Source organism: Gymnoscopelus braueri (genome assembly GCF_963280865.1).
Source record: "Gymnoscopelus braueri genome assembly, chromosome: 18".
Taxonomy (NCBI): Eukaryota; Metazoa; Chordata; class Actinopteri; order Myctophiformes; family Myctophidae; genus Gymnoscopelus; species Gymnoscopelus braueri.
This window is the reverse complement of record NC_137618.1, coordinates 11478761-11503580: the sequence shown is the minus strand read 5'-3', so window position 1 is coordinate 11503580 and position 24820 is coordinate 11478761. Positions and strand designations below refer to the sequence as shown.

Below are 24820 nucleotides of genomic sequence, written 5' to 3'. Positions count from 1 at the left end.
TTCACACAGATGGATTTGGGGAAATATAATATAAACTCAGACCATTTGTAAATCGGTGTTAATTGTCGATGTTAGGGTTAGCATACGATGGCATACGATATAGCCCACATTTTGGTTAAAATGTATTTTAATAAACAATTCACTGAAAATGTAGTTGTATGAATACATTGTGAATTGCTATATCTGTTAATTTGACCTTCGAATGCAGTTTATGCTAATTATAGGAAAGTCAATGTTGGATAAATAGATTTCTGCTCAACTTAGGCCTTGTCTGTGTATACTGAAATGCTGGACGAGAATGCCAAAACAAAAAGTGCTTCTGCATACCAAGTTAGAACTGCATTTGTTAGGATTTAAGGTTGGCAGGTTGAAAAAATGCATGTAGCATTTAATCATAAAGTAAGCACACTATCAGACGAAACGTTTCCAAAGCAGTCTGTCTGGAATGGGCCTGGCCAGTAGGCCAGTCACTTCAGCCTTAATTAGAATAACAAATATAACATAAAATAATGTTGCTTTATTTTATAACTTCAAGGGTTCCCAAATGTTTCAGGCTGTGAATCCCTAAAATAATCATATTTGAACTGGGGACCCCCCAAAATAATCATACTTGAACTGGGGACCACCCACCCTGACAAGCACTTGAAATTGTAGGCATTAGATTTAGTTTGACTCGTTTCCACAGATAAATATTGTGAAAATAGCCGAACAACAAGCGCACAATGCCTTTAAAAAGGTCTTAAAAGTCATTAAATTGTCACTTTAGAAATGTGTTACCCTGTATACACTTATACTGTATATGTTGGTTTGTTTACTGTTGAGAGAGAAAACAATGTTGCCCATTAAGCTAATCTGGGGACCCCCTCTGAGGGTCCCGATCCCAAGTTTGGGAACCACTGGCCTACTATAACAGTAACAACAATACAACAATTTTAAATACAGATCACAAACTGTAAGTAGAACAGAAACCTAACATTAGGGAATCATCTGAATTGCTAATAGCCTAAAATGCTCAATATTGTAACGAATAGTGTAGCGCCCAGAGCTGGGATGGAGCTCTGACCTCAGTCCCAGAGGACCACAATGGAAACAAGCCTTTTTGTGTTATCCTTATAACAATCATTGTACAATTGTACCTCTGTATCCTACTGTTAATAAAGTATTCCATCAATCTGTTTACTCAAACTGTTTACTGTACATATTTTTTTTGTTTTAGTTTTTATGATGTTTTGCATAGTAGTGTATATCTGTCTGTCATTAAATGTCTCTATGAATTGAGTACAAAGGACCCCAATGGAAACAAGTCATTTTCTTCTTTGTTTTTTTTGCAAACTGCTAATAATTCAATCAATCAAAAAACCATGCTCCCCATCCCTGCATTCAACAAACTACATAAGGAAGGGGGAGCTGTCACTCAGACTCCAAGTGACCAATGGAGAGGTGTCTTACATCTATCAGCGTAGGACCCGCCTTCTGAACTTTAACCCCTCACACAAAAAAATCCAAGAGGGAGAAAAAAAAATCGAGACCAAAGACATAAGTTTTGAGAGAGAAGGCATTTTGCTATCAGAAAAAAACAACTTTCATTCGCAAATGAGGGAAAAAACATTAGAAACATTTTATTTAGCACAACACATTTTATTACCCAAACATTTTACTAAGTATTTTGTTTTATGTAGTTTAAACAGTTTTTCCTTATTTTTTCACTCTTGAATTTTAAAAGTTTTGTTCTCAATTATTTTTTATTTTCTTTCAAATCTTATATTTTTTTGCTTGCAAATATATTATTTTGATTGCGTTTTTAATTTGTTTTAATTAAAAATATTTTGTTGTTCTGTTTATATAATTTCCTTTGCTTACAAATAATTATTTTTTGCTTGCTGTTTTAATTCGTTTTCATTCAAAACTATTCTTTGCTCTGTTTATATTTTTTCTCTCTCAAATGTTTTTCTTTTGTTTGGTTAATAAAGACACAAATGTAACTCCATACCCCTCCCCTCTCTGTTCCGAAGTTGTTTGAGAGACTGATTGGGCAACCCAGCTGAAGATGGTTGAGTTAATTATGTCTCTTGGTATTTAAAGAACTGCCTATGTTAGTCCTATTGTCAGACTATTGTCTTGAGTTGTTGCCAGTCATGTTTGTTATTTGCCATGCTCGAGTTACTGTTTGTTTGTACATTTACCTTGTTTGAGGAAGAACCTTTGTTTGCCAGTCCCCCCCCCCCCCCTCTTTGAGAGATACCTGAGTTTGTTAATTTTTGAATTAGTAAAGACTTTCAGTTTTGCCCAAAACCTTCTGCTCTCTGTGTTCTCTACAAATTTGGGTCCTACGTTTCATCCTAATCGTGTTCTTGAGATTATGACTTGCCCATCGGTGTGCCTTGGGCACAGAGTTTGAACACCGGTGTTGTACATGAATGCACAGTGAATAAATAAAACATGACATCTCCACAAAAGAAGTACAGTCTGTTTCCAACCCGGCATGCTCTCCTCCGGTCCATGAGGGTTCCAGGTATAACCTGACTGGCAGTGCATGTTCCACTCATTCCCCCTGGGGTATATATCTGCACCTAGAGGCCAGGAAGGAGAATGAATTGGATCTTTCATTGGTGCTGGTTTGCAGTGGTGTAAAGTAACTAGTACATTTACTCAAGTACTGTACTTAAGTACAATTTTGAGGAACTTTTACTTTACTGGAGTATTTCCTATTTTCAGTACTTTTACTTCTACCCCACTACATCTCAGAGGCAAATATTGTACTTTTACTCCACTACAATTATTTGAAAACTTTACTTACTAATTACTTTGATTATTATACACTAACCACTTCAAAAAATCATTTGAAAATAGCCAATCTACACACTCACAATGCGTCGCGATGTGACACATTGTGAACTTGTAGATCTGCTATTTTCAAAAGATTTTTTAAAACATTTTGAACTTGTGAAATGGGGCATTCTGCACAATGAGTACTTTTACTTTTGGTACTTTAAGTACATTTTGATACCAATACTTTTGTGCTTTTACTCAAGTACATTTTGAATTCTGGACCTGTATTTCTGCATTGCAGTATCGATACTTTTACATAAGTAAAATAAATGAGTACTTCTTCCACCACTGCTGGACTGGACTCGAGTCAGAGCCTTTGTGGTCACGTGTTTATGAGTGAGAATCTACCTGCCAACATCTATTGATTGACCTTCACCAGGAGTTGACCTGGGTTTTTTCAGCTTGTTTGCAGATCTGATCTGTTTTCTCTGATCGGTATTTGATATCTGCTGCTAAGTGATGGCTCTTATTTGCACAAGAGATGGAGACACTGCTTTATTTCCATTCCATTGTTTGAGTAGACACCTTATGTATATTTCATGTTGTTTTGACATGTTCCTTTTCTTATTATCTTTTTGTCAACGGCAACTCACGGAAGCTTGTATGGAAAATAATTTCACCCACTGTTTCACATTGTATTGTGTTGTTTATTTTGCCAGTTCCATAAAAACAACGTGATGCATGCAGCATGGAACCTGTCATGGGAAGGTCAGTGGTGGAAGAAGTACTTTTCTTTTTGACTTACTTACTGTTTAATACCAAATAAAAATACTCTGTTACAGGTAAAATACCTTTATTATAAATTTGACTTGAGTAAAATTACAAAGGTATAGTGCCATCACAATATACTTACGTACCAAAGTAAAAGTACAAACTTTTTAAAATCATGAAGAAAAAAATGGAAACATTTTAAAACAAATCTTCTCTTATGGGGTCTCTACAAAACATTTTCAGGTAGGGGTCTGCGTATGCAGACTAATACATATCAATTTAGGGGTCCTTGACATTGATTGATTGATTGAATATTTTTAATTTACAGAAATGTAAAACAGCAGTCAAACAATTTGTCTAAAAGGATAATACCAATTGTTGTTTCCATTGGGGTCCTAGGTATTCATGAAAACGTTTGAGAACGTTTGAGAACCACTGCCCTAAAAATACAGCCTTCTTTGTACAGACAGATACGAGCACGGCAAAACTTCCACTTTCAATTTCATGCTCGCTGAACTGGGACCACGTTATCAGTCAGAATTAGAGAAACACATTATGGCCACGGTTTATTTAAAGTCCAATTTATACTTCGTCATACTATAAATTAAGCATAAAGCTATGATGTGCACTTTTTAAATTAGTAATCTAGGGGCTGCCCCAAAAAGATGATTAACTTTAGGGTTGAAAAGTCATGATTGAGACCTGTAGAACAAGAGATGGAGGCAAGGGGTTTTACAGTCACACATACAGGTTTTATTTGTTTTTATTTAGAGATAAAGAGATTGATTACAAACTGCCTAAGAAGCTGCTAAGGGCACACAAATCAGTGACAACGGTAATATACACTGGCATAAAGACAGTACTCACATCTAGACTATATGTAGGCCTACATTACAGGAGTGATACTTGTTAGTTTAAGATAGGGCCATCCAAACTTGTTTTTTAAACGGGCACATATTTGATAGTATGATGAAGATACAAATACCTCGCTGCACCTCCTTGTAAATAGGCTACTTTTCCTATTCATTATACAACAAAGTGTATAGTACACTGTGTAGAGCTGTAGTGGTTTAGCAAGCTGTCAACCGTCATATTTGTACTGTATGACTTTCACATTGAATTAACAATGGCAAATTGGCAGTGGTGGAAAAAGTACTCAAATGTTTTACTTAAGTAAAAGTATCAATACTGCGATGTAGAAGTACTCTGTTACAAGGAAAAGTCAGAAATTCAAAATTTACTTGGGTAAAAGTACAAAAGTATTTGTATCAAAATGTGCTTAAAATACCAAAAGTAAAAGTACTAAAATGTTTGAAAATAGCAGATCTACAAGATCACAATGCGTCGCATCGCAACGCGTTGTGAGTTTGTAGATCGGCTATTTTCAAATAGCGTATGTATAAAATAGGGCTAAAGTGGTTAATGTATGTTTTATAATGTAATAATTTATATCTGCAAAGTAACTATTAACAAAAGTTTTCAAATAACTGTAGTGGAGTAAAAGTACAATAGTTGCCTCTGAGATGTAGTGGAGTAGAAGTAAAAGTACTGAAAACTGGAAATACTCCAGTAAAGTAAAAAATACCTCAAATTGTACTTAAGTACTTACTTAAGTTACTTTACACCACTGCAAGTTGGCAACACTGCTGGCAAATAAAAGAAAACACAATTGTTTCTACTCTCTCAGTGAATACCAATTGTAATTTGCATCGCCTCTGGAAGCAGTAGCCCTCATTATGTATTAGCTGCAGTAGACACCATGCTGGAACGTCATGTCTATGGGGGGGTCATCAGCGTGGCCAAGCAGAGCTACAGAATGGGGCTGCCACCCTGAGGTGAAAAGATAAATTGCAACTTGAAAGTGTATGGTTGACAGTGCTTCTTGGGCCATAAATAATACATCATAAGAAAGAAGCCACAGGCTTAAAATAAAATCTGCCCTCGTGCCACAATGGGCCTGCTGGCCGGACTTTGGACATGTCTGGTTTTAGATGTTTTTTTTTCTTCTCAAAGAGGATGTGTTTGGAAAACAAAAATATAGTGGTGTGGTTTTATTTCAGCCATTGTAATGGATCATGTAATGGATTGATTGACATTGGAGTTAGTGTGATAATAAATGTGTTCCGTTTTAGTGAAAGCAGAGGCTGCAGGCTACAGAGGACAGATGTAGGATGGGGGCTTTGAGGAGCAGTAATGATATTGTTATTGAACACTTTGTTTAGATCTAAATAACATCAAATACCCATTAGGAATGGGACATCTCTCTCTCTCTCTCTCTCTCTCTCTCTCTCACTCACACACACACACACACACACACACACACACACACACACACACACACACACACACACACACACACACACACACACACACACACACACACACACAGGGCACCAATTTGGTGAATGATGCTAATGGAATTGGGGTCCATTTCAACTTCAACTTTATTGACACGTTTACAGGTGTAAAAAAAGAGATTTTTTTTTTCACACTAGCTCCCATCATTTGTAGTTTTCAGGAAAGGGAAGAAGAATAGAGAATGAGGAGAGAATAAGGAAAACCGGTTAGATATTCAAATATTCTTGATATGAGCAGATACACATACAAGCATGTCATACAGTATATGTCATATATCGATATGAGTGGAGTAAGATAGATAGATAGGTGCATGTTAGAAGTGGCAATGAATGGGGCAGTTAAATAGCAGGAGCAATCGTAACAGATATCATACATGAGGTGCAGCAATGGAATAATAACAGATTTAGTTCAAATACATCACTATTAACACATCCTCAACGTATTGATGTTGAATTTAGCTTGAAATGTAGCATCAAATGTATATAGTTTAGAGGTAATTGAATTTCTGGTAGTGAGCATGTAATGTTGTTTATGTCAAAGAAAAATAATGAACAGCCACATTAACAATATGTTTGGAACAAAGCTATAACACTTAACAAGGCACATGCAATTTAAAGTGAAGAGGTGGAGAGATATTTCAGTATCTGGAGTTCTGAGGCTGGTTAAACATGGATGCTGTGAATCATGGAGTGCTGCTGCCTGTCTCTGGGCCTGTGCCATGATCAGGGTCAGGATTATCTGTTTGACCACCTCTGGAGCTGGACTGAATCCAGTACTGCTCGACCCAGTTGTCGATAGTTGGACGGACAGGGAGGGTAAGGTTGTCAAAGCGTGCTTGGCCGCCACTCAAGCGGGTAGCTGCATACATCAGGTTAGCAAATTTAGATTTTTTGAAGTTCCCTTGCATTTGCGGACACAGGGCAAAATTCCACCCAGACCAGTGGCTCCCAGCACCACCATCGATGTAGTCCGCAAAATCTGCCGCCACTTTCAACTCATCAACCCCTGTAGTGGTGTGTATGATATCTGCGAGATTCTGCCATGGGAAGTCCTTAAACCTTTTCATAGCCCTTACGGTTGTCACGATCCCTGTGAGCCCCTTGTACTCTGTCTGCTCACATAGAAGGCTCAGATGGGGTGAAATAGGCTTCACTTGTTCCTGGAGTTGGTGAAATACACGCTGGAAGTCTACTGATTCGTTTCCTCGCCAAACCTTGGACAGGAAGTCCCAGCCCCTCATGACCATCTCGCATGAAAAGTCGAGCCTGTCCGCCATAATTTCTCGGCCAGCACGGTTGATAACCCTGCGAAGCTCGGCATGGGTCATGCTTCCGCCCGATGTCAAAATCGTTGTCCCCAACACCAACAGATTCATGACATCATTCCGCATGTGGGAGCCTTGGGGCTGCATCGCTGCAATCAACAGCACCTCCAAAACGGGGGGCGAAGCACCGTCCACCAGGACATGGCTTGCTTCGCCATTCGAAACATCAACATCAAGGTAGCCCCCAAGGGCCCACGGGTGGAGCTCCCCGGCATCGGGTTGAGGGTTCGCACCAGCGGGTGCACAAGACGGCTGGTTGGCATCAGCTCTGACAGGGTCGTCGGCTGCCGTGATCTGATCGATCCACTGCCTCCAACGGTCGGCATGAAGTGAGACTAATCCCTTTTCATCTGGGACCACCGGGAACCCTACGGGGAGCTCTCCAGAGATCAGTTGAAGGGCATCAATCTGAACAGCTGTGACAAGCTTTCCAACTGGAAGAGGATGTGCACCAAACGACGCGCGTATGACATCTTGACATAGCTGGAGTCCAGCCTGACGCTCTGCAGGCAAGTTCTCCAGACATCCGCCTACCATGGACAGGGCTGCAATTCCCATCCGCAAGTCATCATTTAGTATCTGTCCTTCTTCTCTTAGCAAAACCCGGATCTGCCGAGCAAACAGCCCACGGCTCATGAGGTTGTAGTCACGTTGGGGTCCAGGGGGCCCCAGGATTCGGGCGTACCAGCTGGTTGCGTCGGGGCAGAGCTGGGCTAGTCCAGCCAAATTGAATGGATTAGGCCTAGCCATACTGTTTGCAGTGGAGTTCCCCCGGAGTTTGGCTAGTCCAGCAAGACCGAACGGATTAGGCGTAGCCATGCTGTTTGCAATGGAGCATCAACCTACAAAGACAATTCACAAGTTAGGCTAGGGCTGTCACGATCATGCAATTGTACTTGACGATTAATTGGTATAGGCTACAAATAATTGAGATTAACAATTTAATACGTTTTTAGAACATTAAAACGTATAATACATTTTGAAAAATAGTTTCTGTTTGACTTTTAGGCTTTGTAAACAAAAAATGAACAGGGTAGATCTAGACAAAAACATAAATAGTGGATACAAATAATGTAACTATAAACATGCACAGTTACGTACACACACACACACAGTCACACACACACGCACGCACGCACACACGCACACACACACACACACACACACACACGCACGCACACATGCACGCACGCACACAACTGTTTTTTTCCCCCAGCAATGCGCAACCACAGAAGGAAAAAAAATAGGCGTCAAGAATACAATGACTGTGCATTAAACCAGTGGTGGGAAAAGTTCTCACATCTTTTACTTAATTAAAAGTATCAATACTGCAATGTAGAAATACTCTATTACAAGTAAAAGTCCGGAATTCCATATTTACTTGAGTAAAAGTACATTGGTATCAAAATGTACGCATTGTGAGCTCGTAGATCTGCTATTCTCAAATGGCCGAAATGTATATAGAGATGAAGTGGGTGTATGTTTTGTAATAATAATCAAAATCTACAAAGTAACTAGAAACTAAAGTTTTCAAATAATTGTAGGGGAGTAAAAGTACAATATTTGCCTCTGAGATGTAGTAGAATAGAAGTAAAAGCACTGATTGATTGATTGATTACATACTTTATTAACAGTTTGAAAAAAAAGCACAGGAAGTACAGTTCAATACAAGGTCTGCTAAAAGGATTAAAACCCAATTAAGCATATGACTTGTTTCTAACCGTAGAATATGACTCTCGTAGATGTAATTTATGATGTATTCTAAGCCTAGCTTGTTTCCATTGGGGTCCTGTGTATTCAATTCATCGACAATTACTTTACACCACTGCATTAAACATATACTTACATATAATATGGCTATCCGCTAGTTAAACCAATCGCGAGGTTCAGGTTATTGTTGCTTTCCTAGTTGAGCAGCTCCAGAAGAAGTCGAAAGCGAAAGAGCTGAATGAACCAGAGGTCCGGTTTAGCAAGTATGGGTAACTGCAGGCAAATTTGGCGCTGGAACATGGGCGTGTTCACACCAATGGGCGTGTGCACACCAAGTGCCGTCACAAGTGGGCGTGTTTACACCAAGCTGTGATTCGTCTTTTGAAAAAATTGTTACTAGGTAGATTTGTTACTAGGTAGATTTGCTGAAAGTAAATATGTTTTTCTAATTTCTCTCTCTTATACCTCAGTGTTTCGACCGCAGTTGTCCCGGGGAGCGACCCACAGACCCACCGCGTGCACCTCGCCGACCTGGATCCAATACGCCCTCCGCGGTCCCTGGGCTACAAGCCCGAAAAAAACGTGCCTTTTGACGGCTGGGGGTCCACTTTTCTGACATCTGACCTCACTGGACGGTCCACCACACTTTGTTTTACACCTCCCCGGCCTAGCTGAGAGTGTGGAGTTGTAGGGGAGGTCTCCCCGAGCGCGTGCGTACGTCAGAAGTGCTGGCACCAACAGCCGTCTCCTGTCCAGTGTCCACTAATGTCTGAAAACGGCACTTTTCTGACCTCTGACCTCACTGGACGGTTTGCCACACTTTGTTTTACACCTCACTGGCTTAGCTGAGAGTGTGGCGTTGTAGGGGAGGTCTCCCCAAACGCGTGCCTATGTCACAAGTGCTGGCACGAAGAGCCGTCTCCTGTCCAGTGTCCACTAATGTCTGAAAACTGCACTTTTCTGACCTCTGACCTCACTGGACGGTCTGCCACACTTTGTTTCACACCTCTTCGGCTTAGTGGAGAGTGTGGCGTTGTAGGGGAGGTCTCCCCGAACGCGTGCGTATGTCACAAGTGCTGGCACGAAGAGCCGTCTCCTGTCCAGTGTCCAATTTGTATATGCACTCCATTGAACAGCATTTATCCATTTAGATAAATTATTAATGTTATCAAAACCGTTTTTGTTACACAGAAACATAATTTGTGTTGTATAGCTTCGTTTAAATGCCTAATTTATAGTTTTAATATGCAAATGAACCGTTTTCCAATGGTTTTCAATGGCTTCTGTTTTTTCTAGAGGGCACTCTTATTCTGAAGAGATCGTCCACCGGAAGTCTTATTGTTGCTAAGTGTGGGCGGGACTCTAGACCAGTGTCTATCAACCTTTTTTGTGCCAAGGCACACCTGGCATAGCCAAAAAATCCCAGGGCACACCTAGATATACGGTATATATAATTATATATATATATACGGTATATCTATATACACACACTAGGGGTGTGCCAATTTTCACATTTCACGAAACGATACGATACGATATTGGGCACACAACTTCGATACGATTTCGATACGATACGCACTTTTTTATCATGAAAATATATGGGGGAGAAAAAAAGCAAATGCAAACAAATATTTCTGTTTTTGCATTATTCAGACATGCAAACTTGTAGCTTTTCAGCTTCCACTAGCCGTTTTGAATCCAAATAGGGCAATAGTGTGACACCTGACCCGAAAAAAAACAGCATGTTGTCACCCTTTTCACCTCGGGGCTGTTTGCATGCCTGATTATTATTATTGTTTAAAAAAAAAAAAAAAAAAAAAAAAAAACTTTTTTTTTTTTTTTTTTTTTTTTCAAAATCTTTTTTTTTCAAACCTCCTTCAAATGGCGCGGCACACCTCAGCAGTAGCCCCGGCCCAAAATTGGGACGTTTGCCAGGGTTGATATACACTGCTCTAGACCGTTATCTGCTCGAGCGCAGTGTTGCCATGTCCGCTTATTATAAGCGACTTTGGGCTTGTTTTTCTCGCTGGTAAATATTGGTAGTTGCGGCGGGTTGCGTTTTTTTGGGGCTCGTTTCTAAAGTGTAGTTGTGTATTTGGGCAATATTGTACTATTACTCCACTACAATTATTAGAACACTTTAGTTACTAGTTACTTTGCAGATTTAGATCATTATCACAAAACATGCATTAATCACTTTACACCCATTTGAAACTAGCCGATCTACAAGCTCACAATGCGTCCCGATGCGACGCAATGTGAGCTTGTAGATCTATATTTTCAAAAGATTTATATACATTTTGAACTTGTGAAATGAGTACTTTTACTTTTGGTACTTTAAGTACATTATTTGATACCAATACTTTTGTACTTCTCCTCAAGTAAATTTGGAATACCTTACTTTTACTTGTAACAAAGTATTTCTATACTGCAGTATTGAGTACTTTTTCCACCACTGAAAATGGGTTTAAACTGGGCTCAGTCACGTAGCAAGCACAGTCGCTTCTTTTGAGCTTGTTTTCCCCAGTCCCGGTTGCTTATTTCTCACGCAAAATCTGGCAACACTGCCGGCAGCCAGTCAGCCCACTGATGCAGCAGGGGAGTTGTCAGTTGTCTGAGCTCAGCATTACATTGGGATCAAAACAAAGGTACGTTACATGCAACTGTGCTTATGGCTCGCTTAAACCGACATATCGGTCGTCTGTCGCTCACAACGGATCAACGCTCATCAATAATTCACTTTATAAGCAGCTTCCTTCCTTACAACGCTGCGTACAGTACTGTACTGTACAGTACAGTACTGTACTGTACAGTACAGTACTGTAGCTCCTAGTGGCTAAAAGCTGATCTTCATATCGCGAGAGTGTTGCTTCTTGCAAAAAAATAAATTAAAGATCTGCAAGCAAGCGATCGCATTGTAGATCTGCTATTTTCTAATGTCCGAAACGTATATAGGGTTTAAGTAGTTCATGTATGTTTTGTAATGATAATCGAAATCTACAAAGTAACTAGCCCTGAAACATGACTGTCATACCATGACAGTCATGGTGCCGAGTCCCCCTGGTCTAAAGTTGTGTTCGATTTTTTCACATTGCCATCTCTCATATAAACATAAACGTTCAGATTTCAAATATAAAGTGCTTACCACCGAGCCACGGATGTTACAAGGCGATGCGGACCGCGATGAGTACCCGTATCTCCCGTATTGTTCAATAAAAAGCATTTTAATCCCATCGCCGGCCATTTTCTTTTTTTTTTAATTTTGGTTTTGTAATGTATCAGAGTGCAATACACCTCCCAACCATTAGTGTCGCATGGTTGAAAGTATCGGAGACAATTTGGAGAAAATGGCCGGCGATGGGATTAAAATGCTTTTTATTTAACAATACGGGAGATACGAGTACTCATCGCGGTCCGCATCGCCTTGTAACATCCGTGGCTCGGTGGTAAGCACTTTACATTTGAAATCTGAACGTTTATGTTTATGTGAGAGATGGCAATGTGAAAAAATCGAACACAACTTTAGACCAGGGGGACTCGGCACCATGACGCTTGTATACAAGCGTCATGTGAACCATGGCTACAAAGTAACTAGTAATTAAAGTTTTCAAATAATTATTGTGTGGTAAAAGTATTGGAAATTGGACATTGGAAATACAAGAGTAAAGTACAAATATCTCAAAATTGTGCTTAAAATTGTACTTAAGTACAGTACTTGAGTAAATGTACTTTCTTTGAGTTGTATCCGTCAGTTACATGTTACAAGCCAACAGCTTCTATGAGTGGGTTGAAAGGCAATGTGGCCGTCATGCTGTCTGATTATTAACTACTACAGCAACTCTTCACCCACCATGCATTCTATTTTTACACACACACACACACACACACACACACACACACACACACACACACACACACACACACACACACACACACACACACACACACACACACACACACACACACACACAGAGAGAGCTGTGAGTTGTGTTCAGTAGTAGTGCACAGCAGCACCAATGCTTCCATTCAGAATTGGAATCCGCTTTATTCATGTCCCATCACAGGTATGATCATTAATATTATGTATGTACACGAGGTAATAGCAGCAGGTGCTAATGTGTACATGAGGCACAGCAGTAGAAAGGAAGTAACTGATCTAAAACATTGGCCTTTGTGCATAAAAGGCAAGGCAAATCAGTCATAATGTTTCACAGGTTTCTGGTGCGATGCAGTGCATTTGAACGTGAACTTGTTGTGCAACATATTTGATGGTTGTGTTTTTGCTGCAGATAAGAATGGCCCTAACTCAAGTGTCCTCCAACAAGTGTGCAGGCGGCTACCAGAAGGTGTTCGAACATGACAGGTGAGATGACGATGTAGTACGACACACACGTTGTAGTACGACACACACGTTGTAGTACGATTTCTGTCTCTGATATGACATGCACTCTGACACAGAAGCCCGTGAAAAGACAGGCAAATAATATAAAGAGCACTGGGCACAAAGTACAAGGAGGCTATTCTGTTGCCGTGACGTATGCGCCCCGTCAGAACAACTTCCGGGTCCAAGTGTGTGTTTTGCCAATATGCGCAGTGCTGTGTCCCTCGCTGTTTTAACAGATCTGAGACTAAAATAACGACTAAAGTGTCATTCTACCGCTCTCCTGACAACGACAAAGAGAAGAGGAAATCGTTATTATCTATCTATATGTATGAAAAATGAATATTATAATGTTAATAATAATGATAAATAAATATGTATATAAATATATATATTAGCCTACTTTTTTACTGTCTATGATATTAGCATTAAGACCTTTATTATCCCTCAATGGTTCTATTCTGAAAAAGGAGGTTATTGTAAAAATATTTACAGGTTTCGACATGTTTGTTTATAATGAAGAGTGGGCGGCGCTGGTGCCTCTTGGACCCGGAAGTGACGTCGGACTACAAAAAGACGAATTGGCCATCAATCACTGATGTCATTTGCGATGTTAATCATCTATGACGTCGTGGAAATCTACATATTTTGTGCAAAGTTTCAGACCAAGCCACCTCTCCATTGACTTCCAGTGTAAAATTAAAGTTGTAATATATAAAACCTTTCAAAAAGTTCCACTTGACCTTCCCCAGATCGTAGCACACTGCTGCTATGGAAAGAAAGTTAAATATTAAAGAATAAAATAATAAGGTTTGCCATCATAACCTTCCACGGATCATAACACACTGTTATGGAAAGTTGCCGCCCGGTCTGACTGGGATGCAGGCATGCATAAAAGACAAACAGATGGACACACAGAAAACTTCAACCTTATAATGTAGATCACTTTTTTTTTAAAACTGTTAACAAAAAAAAACATAAATAACCTGCAACTTAGACGTGGAAATGAGAGAAATCCACAGCTTCATAAATGCCACTATGCAAAACAATGCTTGCTCAGGGTGGTGGATGGTGGGGGGAGGACAATGTCAGGTCTCTTCTCAATTTGTTTAGTGTCTTCTTGACACAAGTTGTGATTTCGTACTATAATATATTTGTATTGAAATTAATTTAATTTAATCTCTGTGCAGCACTGAGCTGAAGTGTAAGATGAAGTTTGCCGTCTACCTGCCCCCCAAGGCAGAGGGTGACGTGAAGTGTCCTGTGATGTACTGGCTCTCTGGTGAGTTGCCTACTCTACCCACTCATTTGTGTGCAAGCCGGCTGTTTCTCCTTCCATGGCTGTTCGGCTGCAGGGTTCTCACTGGGGCTAGGCAATAGTATAGATGCGATTGTGATATGGAACTAGATATCGTCTGAGATTTTGGATAATGTAATATCATGATATGCAGGCGCAAACTTTTTTTTAAAGAACTTTTCAGCGATAATCACCGGTTTGAATCCAAATGAGGTCATCTGTGTGATTCATGCGAATCTGAGGAGAAATTGTTTTAGGAGGGTGGCGGGGCAATCACAATGGCTACGCTGGGAAATCGCATGGGGGGTCCTGACGAGCCTGCCTACTCAAAGCTATTTCCAAACTAGACAACGGTGTGTACAAATATGATGCTTTGGATGCGCGTCCATTGTTTCATTGTACACACATGCGAGCGCATGAGACTGTCAACAAGACAGTCTCATGCGCAATCTACAACCGAAAGAGCTGTAATAGTTGGATAATTCCCATGGGAGTTAAGTTAACGTCACGCTCTGGACGAAGCAGTTGGGTTCAGCTGTCACTGTGGGTGTAGGTTGGTCCCTGGCAGACGCTGCACTCACTGTAGTGTGGAGACACAGTGCGTCCCTGAATAAAGCACTTGCGTTAAAACCAGTCGTAGAGTGTACACGACGTCCCATCCCTGTTTCACAGTGCATGGTTTTCAGTTTTGTGAAAGATGCAGTTAAGCTCACTCCATCAAGACAGGTTAAAGTTGTACAATGCAGAATCACAAATAACGATTTTTAGCAACCTCTGCTGGTCACTACCGTCACTGCATACAATTTCCCTAGTCCTCGATTACCCAGAATTCCATTCGTTTTCACCGGAAGCCGGAAGCGTTTCAAAAAGCGATCTTTTAATTGTTTTATACTATCTACGGATCGTTTCTCTTAGCCAGTGGAGCATTAGTTACCATGAGCTGTGCTTTCTTTTTCTGTTCTTTTTCGATCTTCCAATCCTACATTATCTTAAAATCAGCGTGAGGTTCCTTTTTGTTAATAGCGCGGTAGTTCCTGGCCAAACAGGAAACCGTTGCGGTAGTTCCTGAGGACGTCGGCCACGACGTCATGACGTTGGCCAGGAACGTCATTTTCCCGGGAAAGTCCCCCCCGTACACGTTCAATAGAAAATATATAAATAAAAGGCTTCCGGGGGTGAAATTCACGGAGTGGGTGTTGTGAAACTTTTGCCACTCGCAAAAGATATACAATTTAACTTTAGTTTTGTTGAAAACGTTACCTAGTATTACTTTAAGCAAAAATTGGAATTCCTATACATACAGTACTTTATGATTCAGAATCGCAGAGTCACTGTGATAATACGATATGAAACTGAATACTGAAGTATTATGATTTGTCACCTCATGTTTTGTTTTAAAGTCCACAAACTCCCTCTCTCTTTGGTTACAACCGGTCTAAACGGTTTAAGTTTTGTTAATAAAAAATTCCCCTAACATGTTATGCAAAATAGGTTCCATGTATTGCTTATTTTAATATAGTGCAACGCCGCACAGACCACTGAAGCAGTCCTTTTTAGAAGCAAAGCCGCATGGGACACTGTGCCACCAAATGTTAAATGCACAATGTTAAAAAACACATAGAGTATACAGATGTAAGTTTGATTGTTTTAAAGCCTTAATTTGTTTTTATTTATACACTGAAACTGTGTTGTTGTTGTTTTGTTTCGTTACCTCAGGGCAACATTGTGCAGTGGGGCCACTTTTGTTCTGGCTGACTTCCAGGCTGCCTTATAGTGGCTGTCATGCCCAAAATAAGAGCTCACAGGTGCACAGGGGAAGTGCAGACATGACAGCCAGTGTCTATGGTGGTTGCAAAACTTCCATGTGGTGCATGGCAGTGGTTTAGGCTGACTGAGGGCCCTCTCAGTCAGCCTGACTCACTGAATAGGTCTGTGGGCCATTTACTGTGGAATTACTTACTGACAGTTATCTGGAGGAATGGGATATACAGTATTATTATTGATATATTTTCAATAACCACCAAGCTCCCAAAAATATCTATAACATAATAACGAATGGCGTTCTAACGACAAATACAATACATGACGATTATTACATAATCGCCTAATCGCAATTATTTGAGATAATCACAATTATCTTTGCATAATCGTATGTTGAAAAATGTTCCAATATTCAATCATTTTCAAAAATAGTGGAAATGGCAGATCCACAAGCTCACAGCGTTGTGAGCTTGTAGATCGGCTATTTCCACTATATAAAGTTATTAAATATGTCAGATATTTCTTTGGATATTAAGGTCATTTGTCATATCTGCCCTGTGCAACCTCAAAGTCTAAAAGCCAAACAGAGATGGAATTTTTAACCATACGTTCCGGTGTTCAACGACAAAAATACAATTAAATCATTTATCGCCATTATTTGTGTGATAATTAATCGTCAAGTGAAATTTCATAATCGTGACAGCCCTAAAGAGAGAGAGTTAGAGGCAGAATCAAGCCGCGCTGGATGCATTCTCTGCAGCAAAACGTTTGACTTTGGCAACATGGGGGAGTGGCTCTGGTCAGTAATGATAAAGGGAAGGAGCATCCACACAGTCAAAAGGCCTCTCAACAGACCGGTCGGGTTGCCACACATATCTCATGCCTGCCATGGCCAGGCCTGATAACGCCAGTGCTTCTACAAGCATCAGTATGGCTTGCGAGACGACTTCAACCAACAGTCAACAAGTCCATTGCCGCACCCATGATGTGGGCACTGAAGATAGACTCACGTTATTCATCAATAAATCCTCGAAGCCGTACTGTTCATGCAATAAATGGCACTTAAACCTGGGCATGTCATAGGCGAACAGTGAACATTTTAAAACATTGTGAAAAATAGCAGATAGTGTTGTGTGTGTAGGACTCACGTGTACGGAGCAGAACTTCATGATTGAGTGTGTGTGTGTGTGTGTTCAGGCTTCACATGCACGTTCAGAACTTCATGTTTGTTTGCGTGTGTGTGTTCAGGACTCACGTGCACGGAGCAGAACGTCATCACCAAAGCAGGAAGTCAACAGGCTGCTGCCGACAACGGCATCATCTTCGTCGCCCCGGATACCAGCCCACGTAGGAACACAACACACACACACACACACACACACACACACACACACACACACACACACACACACACACACCCCTTGTATGTCCAAAACGTTACTTTTCAGCAAATGGAAAAATAACCCAAATGTCCCAATGTTGGATGGTTCAATAAAAAGTAAGACACACTTACAGTAACTACTTTAAACTTGGTATCTCCCTTTTGGGCATGTTATTATAGGTGAAAAGTTTTAAACATGTAGGATAACATTGCACATCTGCAAGTTCACAATGCACCATGATGGGATGTGAGCTTGTAGAGCTGCTGTTTAATTTGTGGGGGGAAAAAAACACATAAAAAGATGAAATGTGGAGATTTAAGGCTATCACCCCCAACAGAGACGAAACACAAACCAGGCACTTGTTGCGAACGCAGCGGAAGGAGGCGCGCCTCCGCGCAAGTGGAGCTTACTATGAAACCGTGCTCGGGTTGTGTCTCTGTGTCTCTGTCTGTGTCTCTGTGTGCACTGCCTGTGTGCAGCTCCTCTGAGATAAGTAAATGTCCAATTTAGACGTACCATACATCAAATGAAAGGTCTTTGAAAACTGAACACACCTGTCAAGGTTGCGTTTAAGCCCGCCCCTTCCCCCGGAAGCCACGCCCCGGAGAAGGCTCCTAAAAACTCCCCATTGAAACCCCATGTTAAATGAAAAGTGCCCGAATCGCTCCGAAACTTTTTCTACCCCCCCTAAGTGGGGGTCTACGAACAAATACTTCGGGCTCAGATTTTGGCTCCGCCCCCCGGAAGTGGGTGAAACAGGCACTTCAAACACTTTGTTGAATTGTTCAAAAACATTCAGTTTTTTTTTTGTGAATTTGTATTTTTGTAAGATGCTCCTTTTAACGCAGATTTATTTTGTATTTTTTGTATTTTTTTATTGGTTACTTTTTTTTCTTCTTTTTTTTCATATTTATTAAAAAAAAAATGCGTTCGCTTCCCGCGTTCGCGTGTCTTACTTGTGTAAGAGTATGTTTTATACACACGACTGTCACCTGCAACAAGAACAGAAAACAAAAAGCTGTCGACTTGGTGTCATTCTTCTGTCTTTCTTCTGTCAGGTGGTTGTAACATTGAGGGTGAAGATGAGAGCTGGGACTTTGGTACAGGAGCTGGCTTCTACGTCAACGCCACCCAGGACCCCTGGAAGACCAACTACCGCATGTACGCCTACGTCACTGAGGAGGTATCTAGGATGGAGCCTTCACCTCTGTGGTTAATGTGAAACAGTAACAGCGAGGGACAATTTCGATATTGTGAAGATGATCTTTTTCATTTTTTTCTTCAAAAATGTTAAAGTGGCAAAAACAGATCTACAAGTTCACAACACATAACGTGTTGTCAGCTTGCAGGTCGGCTGTTTTAGCTATTTCTGAAAATTTGTGAAAGTGTAAAATAAGGAGTAAAACCAGGAAAGGACAACAGAGAATATCTAGTCTTATATCAAAATCAATATATTGCCCAGCGCTAAGGACAATACAACAAAAAGTGCATCACTTTCACATGTACTGCTTTGTTCTTTTTTTCTGTCTTTTTTTTACAGTGCCACTTTACCAAACTTTTCATGTTTTCTTTTACATTTCTTTTACTTTATTTCACTATCTATTTAAAATGTGTATGTTTCCTTTTTTCCTGTTAGTTTTTTCTTTAGTGACTTGATAATTTTGGAAATATAAAATACCAATCCGACAGTGTGGAGTCACATTGCCCTCTTGTGGCAACACTGGTGTACTGCTGCCGCTGTCGTAACAGTAGTCTTTTGTACCTGTCTGTGAACAAGACCACCTTGAGCACTGAACAACTTCTCCCCCCCCAGCTCCCCAAGCTGATCAATGCCAACTTCCCCGCTGACCCAGACAGGATGTCTGTCAGCGGTCACTCGATGGGCGGCCACGGGGCGCTCATTTGTGCCCTGAAGAACCCTGGGAAATACAAGGTACACAATATGAGTGAGAGAGTCGAGAAATTGTTCTACAAATGTGTGAGGTTTTTATATTTTTTGGGGGGAAATAAATGAAGAGCAATTGAAAAAACATGGCCCCCTCACGCATTAGAAAGACAATATCCGTCAGTAGAACAAAGGACGTGTTTTCAATTAATCTAACATGGTTAAAATGGACTTTGAATGTTACAATGGGTTTGTATAGGAGGGTTTGTATAGGAAATATATAGACATAAATATAAAATGTCTAAATACTGAAACAAGCAACTTAAAAACTGTCTGGGGTTTATCCCTTTAAACACCTTGTACTTTAATGTTTATTATTAGACAGTCTAGCCAGTAGGCTTCATTGGTTGCACATACAGCATACTGTACTGTACGCCAGTAGTTCTGAAACATTTCAATGTCAAGGTCCCACAAATTGATATGAATTTGGCCCTGAGATTTTGTACTTAAGTACGATGTGATACACGACGACGATGACTGTTCGTCTCCCAGACTTAAGAAAATAGAAGTGGAGCTCTCCGTTCGTTTTTTATACCGTGTGAAAAACTGTGTTTTGGCCTAAAGACCGCATTTTTCAAGCTAAAACCGGAAACCGGTTTCCGGAAAATTTAACATTAGGACGCAGATCTGCGTTCTAGATTATTCTGGCAGCCCACGGTTTTATTTAATAGGACGCAGACCTATGTGCTAAGCAGCTTATGTGTTAAGTGCAGTTGTAGATTGGCTAGCCAAAAAATACAATGGGGTTCAAGTTTAAACATTTTGCTGGGGATCCCCTGGAACCCCCCCAAGGACCCCTGGTGGTCCCTGGACCCCTCTTTGAGAACCACTGCAATAATTTCTCTCTTCCTCCCCCACTCACCTCTATGACTCTTTTTTTTCTTTCTCCCTTTCATGCTCTCTCTTTCTCTCAGACGGTGTCTGCCTTTGCTCCCATTTGTAACCCCATGCAGTGTCCCTGGGGCCAGAAGGCCTTTTCAGGCTACCTGGGGTCAGACAAGAAAACCTGGGAGGTAGGTGATGACAACGGAAATATTAAAAGACATGTACTGAAAATGAAATGGAGTCATGCTGGGCCGAGTGCACGGCTTAAGGCCTGTCTGATTTCTACCTGTCTTCCTCTCGATAGAGCGATAGGATGCAGGTTAAAAATAATCAACGCCAACCGTCCGGGCACCTAGGCTGGTAATCCAGCCTGCCAGCGTGTCGCGGGGGTCGACTCCCGATCTCGACGACCTTTGCTGCGTGTCATCTCTCTCCCCATTTCCTGTCAGCCTACTGTCCTGTCAAATTAAGGCATAAAAGCCCCAAAAATTAATCTTAGAAATAATTAAAAAAAACATGAAATGTGTCCTATACTCTATTGTGCGAGGCTGTCGCTTGCCAAAAAGTGATGTGATGGCAAGCAACACCGTCATACTACTAAGAAAATAGTATGGATTTTCTCACGGGGAGCGAAGCGTTCTTACTTGGCTCTGCGAGGTCGCACTGTGAATAGACACAATTCAGCACGTTGCTAACACATTTCAACTATTGACGCAGGCATGTGCGTGAAATGACCATGAAAGTGACAATTTAATGGGATTGTGCCGCTACGCCTGTCAGATTGCCCCGCAGCCGCCTACCTGAACGCTCGCCTCACATTGAAATTGAATTACCAGTATAGCTTATCGGTAGCTTCCAGTATGAAAAGCCCTTTTAGGCATAACCCTCTCTCTCCCTGCCTGTCCTGCTTTCCGTCCAGGCTTATGACGCCACGGTGTTGGCGGCTTCCTACTCGGGCCCCGCGCTCGACATCCTGATCGACCAGGGCCGCGATGACCAGTTCCTGTCCACCAGTCAACTCCTCCCCGACAACCTGATCGCCGCCTGCTCCGAGAAGAAGATCCCCGTGGTCTTCAGATTGCAGCCGGTCAGTACCCGTCCACACAAAACATTCACAAGGACTATTAGGAGGAAGATTTTAAAGCCGTGGTTTAGTCACGTGTGTACATGGGTTTTCATTACCAGCAAACGCTACACTAGTTAGTTTCACTAGCACTGCTAGATCCAGAGAGGGGATTTCTCAAACAGTGGGTTGACACCCAAATGTGGTACACTCCTAACCACTCGGCTATCAGGCTTGAAGGAATTCCTGAGAGATGTTTTCTTTTTAATATAGAAAGGCATCCAGGTGCTGATTGCCACCCTGTTATATAGAAGAGCCACCTTGGAACCTATGTAAAATCCACAAGGATTAAACCTTTCCCTGATTGTTTGTATGTTTTTGCTTCTTATTTCCTGTCAATGTAGTTGCAGTTTTGTTAGTGAGACACATTGCTACATGTTTAGCTCTACTGCCACCAGACATTTCACGAGCACCGTGAAAAGAATGTAGAAATCATAAACCTGTGTGTTGTGGTGTACTGAATATCACTGTAACTGTAGCAGAAATATATGTTTTTTTCTATCTGGTCTCCAACAGGGTTATGACCACAGCTATTTCTTTATGTACTCGTTCATGACCGACCACATCAACCACCACGCCAAGTACCTGAATGCCTAACCTGAATGAACGCCTGCACTGACCCAACAGCAACGGGACCGTTGACATGCAAACAACTGCCTTCCCTCAGACTCTTTTTGGGGGCCTTCAAACTACACGGCACTTAAAAACGAAAATGCTCTTAGAAGAACGCCTTTGGCTTTTTGCGTTTTATTTTGTAGCTAGCTTCTAAACTAGGTGAACAGTCTGACATTCACTGGTAAAATCACAGAGGAGCATGTTGCTCCGCTTTCTTTTCACAATAAAAGCTTGATTGTATTTTGTGTGATTGGTTTCTTTTTTGGTGGTAATGGCTTCCAAAATTGCCAGTATCATACCGATGGTGCATTGTGTGAACAGCCAGAGTTCAGATATAATGTTAAAAAGGGCATTATTGTCTCCGCCAGGCCGAAAGGCATGGCCGAGACTATGTTTTGCCCCATGTCCGTCCGTCTGTGTCCGTCCTTCCGTCCTTCCGTCCGTCTGTCCTTCTGTCTGCGACCAGCTAATCTCCGCCACCGTTGGCCCGGTCGCTGTGAAACTGCGCACACACATTCCCTGGATGCCACAGCAGAACCTCTGCCCCACATTTTTCAGATCAGCCTGTCCTAAAGCCACCATGAGGCAAAACAATTTATTTTATATTACTCCTACAGATTTTATCCAAAAAACACGTGAATCGGTACAAAGTATCTCTATAGTCATGTGATCAAGACCTAATTGCTCCCGATGAGCAGGCACCTTGCATGGTTTCCGCCGCCATCGGTGTATGAATGTGTGTGTAAATGGGTGAAATCTTCATGGCAATAATTTTGTACATTTCAAGCTCCAATTTAACACTAATGGTGTGTATTGGTCAACATAACCCGACACGACTCCCCCCACCCCCATACCCCCTCTCACCCCCCCCTCTCTCACACACACACACACACACACACACACACACACACACACACACACACACACACACACACACACACACACACACACACACACACAGTGAACCATCAGACAAGCTCACTGGAGCCAGGGGGGAGCACCCCACAGTCACACCCATCACTCCTAACCCCTATACCCCTCTATCCCCTTACTACCATCAGCTATGCAAGCAGGTGTGTGAAATGGTAAATGGTGCATTTATATAGCGCTTTTATCCAAAGCGCTTTACATAGATTGTGCATTACATTCACCCATTCACACACACACATTCCTACACCGATGGCGGAGGAAACCATGCAAGTCACCAACCTGCTCATCGGGTGCAATTAGGGATTCAGCGTCTTGTTCAAGGACACTTCGACACTAACTCTGGGGGAGCGCCCCAGCCTGGGATCGAACTGGGAACCTTTCAGTTTCCAGTTCACTCTACCCGGCCACTCTACCCCTGATGTAACTGATGACATTTATGAGAATGATAACAGGTGCTCCCGATTTGATCAACCGGAGGCACGTCTACACCCACACACAACACAAAGATAGAGATACCAAGTCAAACTGAATTTGTACTTCTTATAACTACAATTTTTTGGCTTTAAAGCGAGCCCACATTGTTTCTTTAGGAAAAATATTTTCTAGTGTAACTTTACTGTTCTACCCCGGATTTGTCTATCGTGCTTTTGAATTGTTCTTTTGTAGTTTGGCCTTCATAATTACTTCAGCAATGAACAATAATAGAACCGGGGTTTGAACATGGGCTCTCTGTGCTGAATTTCAGACCATTAGACCACCACTCACAGCATCACCACTACACCATCACTCTGTGACTCTCAGCAGATGTCTCTTAGTACTGTTGAAGCATTCTTTCGTATAGCCTTCAGTTAGTAAAGTTGAAATAGTCCAGCATTGAACTGTAGGAGGACTGGGACTTCAACATGGGACGTCTGTGTTGAGAGTCTAGTCATTAGACCACCACACCATCCCTCAGTTGTTCTAAAGGACTAGTAGCCAGGGGCCTGTTCCTCAAAAGGTGAATTAAAAAAGCCTGGCCTTAAGCCAAATCCAGGCTTGACAAAGTCGGGTCCGAAAAGCCTCGATTATTCCGTTCCTCAGACGCCAAGCCAGGCTGAAAAGGAGCAACTTTGTCGAGCTAGGCTATGTCAAGCCAGGCTGTGTCCAGCCAGGATAATGAAGCCAGGCTGAATGGGCGGCGATTCGCCGGCGACGTATTTCTATAAAAGACCATGAACTCGAGCGCAGATTCCTTGAACTTGACCAATCACGGAGTCCAAAACCAGAGCAGCGTTCTTCTCTGTGGCTGAAAAGCAGCACTGCAGCAGCTCATGAAATCATACAAGGAAGTAAAATGTATTTAAGAAAGAAAGGAAACGCGACCGCAATAAATAGATCCAGGGAGAAAGCATGGCAAAGTATTGCAAGCACACACTGTGTGTGTGTGTGTGTGTGTGTGTGTGTGTGTCGGGACGGGACGGGGGGGGGGGTGTACTGCGACGGGGGCCAGGACGGGACGGGGGGCGGCGGGGGACGGGGGGGGGGGGGAACGGGACGGGATGAGCGGGGGGGGGGGGGGGGGGGACGAGACACGCAATAAATAACCCCACATTTGCAAGACCACTTTGGTAGAGGTTTGGGTTGTGTAGT

At 41.7% G+C, this 24820-nt stretch overlaps 2 protein-coding genes across 2 annotated transcripts; one reads left to right on the top strand and one right to left on the bottom strand.

Annotated features, from left to right (window-relative positions):
• Nucleotides 1-6123: 6123 nt before the first annotated feature.
• Nucleotides 6124-9172, bottom strand: LOC308073477 (uncharacterized protein). The gene is made up of 2 exons (XM_080412403.1): nt 9069-9172; nt 6124-8064 (listed from the first exon to the last, which is right to left on the bottom strand). The coding sequence occupies exon 2, from the start codon at nt 8039-8041 to the stop codon at nt 6581-6583; it is 1461 nt and encodes a 486-aa protein (XP_080268529.1). The 5' UTR covers nt 8042-8064; nt 9069-9172; the 3' UTR covers nt 6124-6580.
• A 2328-nt stretch (nt 9173-11500) lies between these two features.
• esd (esterase D/formylglutathione hydrolase) lies at nt 11501-22501 on the top strand. The gene is made up of 9 exons (XM_080412395.1): nt 11501-11580; nt 13222-13295; nt 14504-14595; nt 17620-17718; nt 18812-18936; nt 19567-19686; nt 20613-20711; nt 21443-21610; nt 22163-22501. The coding sequence occupies exons 2-9, from the start codon at nt 13228-13230 to the stop codon at nt 22241-22243; spliced, it is 852 nt and encodes a 283-aa protein (XP_080268521.1). The 5' UTR covers nt 11501-11580; nt 13222-13227; the 3' UTR covers nt 22244-22501.
• The last annotated feature ends 2319 nt before the right edge of the window (nt 22502-24820 follow it).